At 50.0% G+C, this 5314-nt stretch overlaps 1 protein-coding gene across 1 annotated transcript; it reads right to left on the bottom strand.

Moving 5' to 3' along the window:
• Window positions 1-2926: 2926 nt before the first annotated feature.
• Window positions 2927-3785, bottom strand: LOC119280508 (E3 ubiquitin-protein ligase EL5-like). Its single transcript, XM_037561337.1, has one exon. The coding sequence runs from the start codon at window positions 3777-3779 to the stop codon at window positions 2928-2930; it is 852 nt and encodes a 283-aa protein (XP_037417234.1). The 5' UTR covers window positions 3780-3785; the 3' UTR covers window position 2927.
• Between the last annotated feature and the right edge of the window lie 1529 nt (window positions 3786-5314).

The raw sequence follows: 5314 nt of genomic DNA, 5'->3' as shown, positions 1-5314 counted from the left end.
GTATAAAATGTATATGAAACCAATTGTAACACTGTTTGAAGCAAGAGTTTATGAAGAACATATGTAACATAAAAGACTTTATCCATCATTTTGTTGACACAACTGGTCATGTTCAAACTATGCACCTGTGTCACACATAACCACATTGAGAAACATACAAAGGAAGTCAAGATTATCAACAAACTATATCACATGCTCGCCGTGTCTTGCCAGTGAAATTTGGAATGAAGAGTAAACTGCAAATCGTCAACTAACCTACATGTAACATATCCTGCTTGGAAATAACATACCTGTCACCAATTATTAGAATAATCTTAGTTAGAATTAGCAGCATAGTCACAAAAGGAAATCAAAATTTGTTGCTACTTTTAAGTACAAATAGTGTTGAGTTGGTTATAACACTTACATTACAAAGTGATAGATCAACATGCAAAAACTTGAAAGAGAGTTAGCTTTGATGAATTCATGGATGGATCTCATCAGGAAAGGCCGCATAAATGATAAGATCGGATTGCTGGAACTGGAGAGGTGGTGCTGATGGTGATGGGTACCTGTTGCTTCCTCTTGCCAAAAGTCGCCCGATGGGTTCAGTCCAGCTGGGTATGTGACATTTGCCGCAAGAATCGCAAGTAGAAACATATGCATTTGCGACTTGGTCAGAATCTCATAGGCTTCGTCCTCGCCATGGCCTTGCCGATGATATGTTCAACGTAAAGTAGCAAAGCCGATGCCAACACCAATGCCATGACGTGGGTAGAGGTTGTGAACTTCAAGCAGCTCACGGCGACGGAGGCAACAATCAGATCGAGATGGCTTAGGGTCGTGGAGAAGCGTAGAATCCTCGGGAGGAAGAAGAGGAGGCTAATGACTGCCAAAGATTTAATTACCGCCATTTGGAGCTGCCGACGTCGCGTGGTGTTTTCGCGCCAATTTCCTATGAGATATTCGTTTTGTCTCGACTGGACAGCAGCGAGTGCCGTGCCATTTCTTGTGGCCCCATTTGTTGTCCGGCGGGCAGGTCGTGGGCGGCAGCAGCATTGTTGCCAAAGCACACACAGTTGCCAAAAACTGTGCAAGGTTAGAAGGATACGATCGTTGTCCTACTAGTGCCACTTGTGAAGAAAAGCAAATTTAGGCTAGACAACCCACGCCTGTAGATTTTCCTTTCGTAGTGTCAGTAGTGAAGTAAAGTGATTTTTCGATTAATATTTGCAGTTTTGAATCACCAAATGTATCGACAACAGGAACCAAGAATAGACAAAATAGGGAAAGAAAATAGATGGTTTTTTTAGGGCGTAGGCAGAAACTCGTCATCGCCGAATGCATCCTCCGGAGCGCTTTTCGCATGAGCCTGACATCGTCGAACCTCACGATAACACACTTCTTGGTGACATCTTTGTTCCGGTGACACACGATCGAGACGTGGAAGACATTCAAGCCAGGTGTCCCTGTGTTAAGCATGTTCTGGCTAACAGAGTTGTGGAGCCAGAGACCGGTGTACCACTAGAGCTCCATCATCGCCGCATTGTGCAAGGCCACGATCACTCACTCAGTTACTTTTGACAATGCAAGGCAGGAGCTCTGTCGATTTCATATGCACCTCCGTGTAGGCTTCAGCTATCCTTTATCGTGTGTACCACGGTCTTATAAATTGGTGAACCCCCTCTAGACTGTTAGACTATTTCTTCACAAGTTTCTTAGTCCAAGTCAGTTTGTAATACCTAGTCTAAGTCAATTTGTACCAATATATATATCCATGTACCTTGTACCAAGTAATCAATAAGCAATAGTTTTATTCATCTATCATGGATCATTTTTTCGATCCTAGAGTTTAGGGTATGGCTCCACCCACCCCACAACTGCCGCTGCCGCCCGGCTACTTCGAGCGTCGGGCTGCTATCATCGCCAAAGCCTCCAACACAGCGGCATCTTCTTCCTCTACTCTTTCCCTAGCACCACCGATACCTCCTACTACTCTCCTGGCTCCACCTATGTCACTCGCCGACACCATCACCGATGTCAGCCCTTTCATCCCCATCATCCTCGACCTCGCCGCTCACAACTATTATCACTGGCGCCACCTCTTTGATATACACCTGGGACGCTGCAACATCCGCTCTCACGTCGCCGCCAACAGTCCTCCTCGCCTCGCCGACACCATCACCGATGTCGGCCCTTTCATCCCCATCGTCCTCGACCTCGCCGCCCACAACTATTATCACTGGCGCCACCTCTTTGATATACACCTGGGACGCTGCAACGTCCGCTCTCACGTCGCCGCCAACAGTCCTCCTCGCCCTGATAATCCTCAATGGGTGAAAGACGATCTCGCGATTGTTCAGTTGTTCTATACCCGCATCATCACCGAGATCTTCAACATGCTTGATCACGACGGTGCCACCGCCGCCAACATCTGGGGCTCTCTTCGCCAGCTTTTTCAAAGCAACAACGACGCTCGGAAAAATGCTCTGCACACCGAGCTTCGTAACATGGCCCAAGGCGATGCCCCGGTAAAGCTCTTCTATCAGCGTGTCAAGGCCATCGGCGACGAGCTTCACGAACTCGGCGATCCCGTCAGCAACACACAACTCATCAACATCATCGTCGCCGGGCTCAGCGAGGATTTTGACAAGTAGGCATCCTTCATCCCGATGATACGGCCTCCTCCAACCTTCGCCGAGGTCCGCTCCATGCTGCAGCTCGCGGCGGACACTCAAGCTTGCAAGGACTCTCGCCCAAGGGTCTTCCATGCTGCGGCTTGTCCTCCTTCGCCGATGAGTTGCACGCAGCCTATCTGAGCCGTCCTTCCACAAGCCGGGACATGGAAGCCGGTATAGTTAATATGATGAAAAGAAAATACGAGGTATGATCCGGTAATTGCCTTTGGCTCCTAGGTGCATATGCATCCATTGTTCTCCGTATATAGCTTAAACGCTCGATGATTTCTCGGCGGCAGTTCCGGGCGACGGCTCAACGCTACACCGGACCGGAGCTCTCAGGGATGCATAGGTGATGCTAATGCCCCGCTCTAAATCAGCCGTTCCGCTCCCGCCGGCGCAGGGTGAAGTGGACCCCGACGGCCCTTGCCTCCCGAAGCTCCACAGCCTCTTCACAGACCTCAGCCTGTTCACGCCCGGAGACTTGGACGCGTCGCGCGGGATCGCTGCCGCCATCCTTGACTCCGGAACGTCGATCACCAGCACTCCGTCGGTGGCCACGGTGACCGTGCCGAGCGTGGCCCGGTCTGAAACCCCGAGCAGCGCACTCGCCGGCAGGTTCGCTGCGTAGATCGCCGGCTCCGGCGCTACGGGAGGGAGACTCGTCGTCGATATAAGCGCGTCGGGCTTGCCGACGGTGACTCGGCAGAGCGGGCAGGTGGTGTGGGACGCCAGCCACCTGTCGGCGCACCCGGCGTGGAATCCATGGCCGCACCGAGGCAGGAACCTCACCTCCTCCCCGTCCTCGAGCTCGGCCAGGCAAACCGCGCACTCCACCGATCCGACTCCGTCCGCGGCGCGGTGTACCGTGACCGGCAGCGACCGCAGCAGCTCCGGGTCGACACCCCTGGCCCTGGGAGGCGGGGCCACCACCTGGGCGCTCCACGCCCGTGGCTGACTGGGCGCCGCGCCGGTGCTGCTGAAGTAAGAGTGGCGGAGGATGATGAGCGCGAGGGCGAACGTGAGGAACAGCAGGAAGATGGCCGCCGAGATGAACACGGCGCCGGACGACACGGTGGGCGCGGCCCCGGAGGCCGCCGAGCGCGACGACGACGAGTCCATGGCGGCCCTGTGGTCGGTCGGTGTCTTGCTGTACCGCCAGGTCTTTCGGTCGTTGATAATTCCGTGTGGTGAGCCGTGAGTGAACCGTGCGCTCCCTCCATCTCGAGCTGGAATATATAGATGCGGATGGAGTGATCGAGCTTTAGAGGCCAGGTCAGTGACGCTGACTGACATGGATGGATGAAGCAGGGGAGAAAGAAGCTGGAAGGAAGGGGCCATGCAGATGCAGTCGTGCAGCGCATGACGACGAGTCAACGAGTGGAAGATGACAATTTTGAGCAACGACGTTGTACATCCAGGAGAGCTCTCACCCACTAGAAATTTTCCAACCAAGTCTCCAGTTCATAGCGCCACGTTCAATGCCGCTATGCCAGCCAGAAAAACTTCGGCATATATTTCACAATTACAAGAATTTCACAGTAAGAAAATTTCACAACCGAAAGGTTCACAACAAGTCTACAATTACGACAAGTTCATAGCTAGAAGCTAACTAAAGTGACAAGTTCAATTAGTTCAACAAGTTCACAAATACATCTACTTCTTTCCCCTCGTCAGCCTAACAGCCTTCTTCGTCCCCGGCCCTCTTCAACCTCCTCAGAACCTTCTTCGGTGCCGGCTCCTCCTCGTTCTCAAACTCGTTCTCGGACTAGACAACGGACTCTTCAAAGGTCCTCTTTTGTTTCTCGTTCATGCCTCCGGTGTGTAACGGTTGAAGGTCTTCCTAGGCTTTAAGTTGAAGTGACGGCGCTCAATAGGTTGACTAGGCTGACTAGGCTGAGGTGCATCATCGATAAACCCCCTTAGGGTCATCTCATCGGGCGCCTGAAAAATAAGGAATGCGTTTGAGTTGAATTGCATCCTACCGGAAATTCAACATTCAGTTTGAGTAAAGATGAATCATAAAGTAATTGGAAACATATAGCCTGTTTGTGTTACACAAGTCATAAAGTACGAATCATATCATTAACTTTGTAAGATGCAATAAGCGAGGTTCAGTTCATAACTCCACATGGTAATTAGCAATACATGTAGACTGCACGAGCACTACACTTCTACATATACTAGATGATACCCCGCGCGTTGCTGCGGGCCGGATATTGTTGCGGGATGTTTGACTGATAATTTTTAGATATTGCATCAAAGTATGAATGTGATAATTTTGGCAATATTGAATAGGTTGCTTTCTGTGCAATCAAAACTAAAATACAGCTCCTGAACTATCGACAATTTTGACTCTTTACGAAGCTCAAAGTAATAGCGGTGGAACAGTTAATGATCAAACAAAAGGATTTCTTGTAGCACAATTTCCCTCCTGAAATACATGTGAACGAAATCCGAACATAAAATCACTGCCCCTAAATCGCTTCTTGCCTAACATGTTTTGGCTCAATAGTATAACATTTTAGTCAAGAATGAACTTGTCCAGCCAGCTTCTTTCTGCTTAGACTCAAATAAGCCAATATCTTGATAACATGAATAACAGAAGAGAAACTATAGCCCTTAGTGGAACAAGCATGAAAACATAACTTGATAAG

Source organism: Triticum dicoccoides, chromosome 3B, assembly GCF_002162155.2.
Source record: "Triticum dicoccoides isolate Atlit2015 ecotype Zavitan chromosome 3B, WEW_v2.0, whole genome shotgun sequence".
In the NCBI taxonomy this organism is placed as follows: Eukaryota; Viridiplantae; Streptophyta; class Magnoliopsida; order Poales; family Poaceae; genus Triticum; species Triticum dicoccoides.
Note: the sequence above shows the minus strand (reverse complement) of the source record. Positions and strands in the feature narration are given on the sequence as shown.

Coding starts and splice junctions, on each gene's coding strand:
- LOC119280508 (XM_037561337.1), bottom strand. CDS start 3,779: ATGGACTCGTCGTCGTCGCGCTCGGCGGCCTCCGGGGCCGCGCCCACC.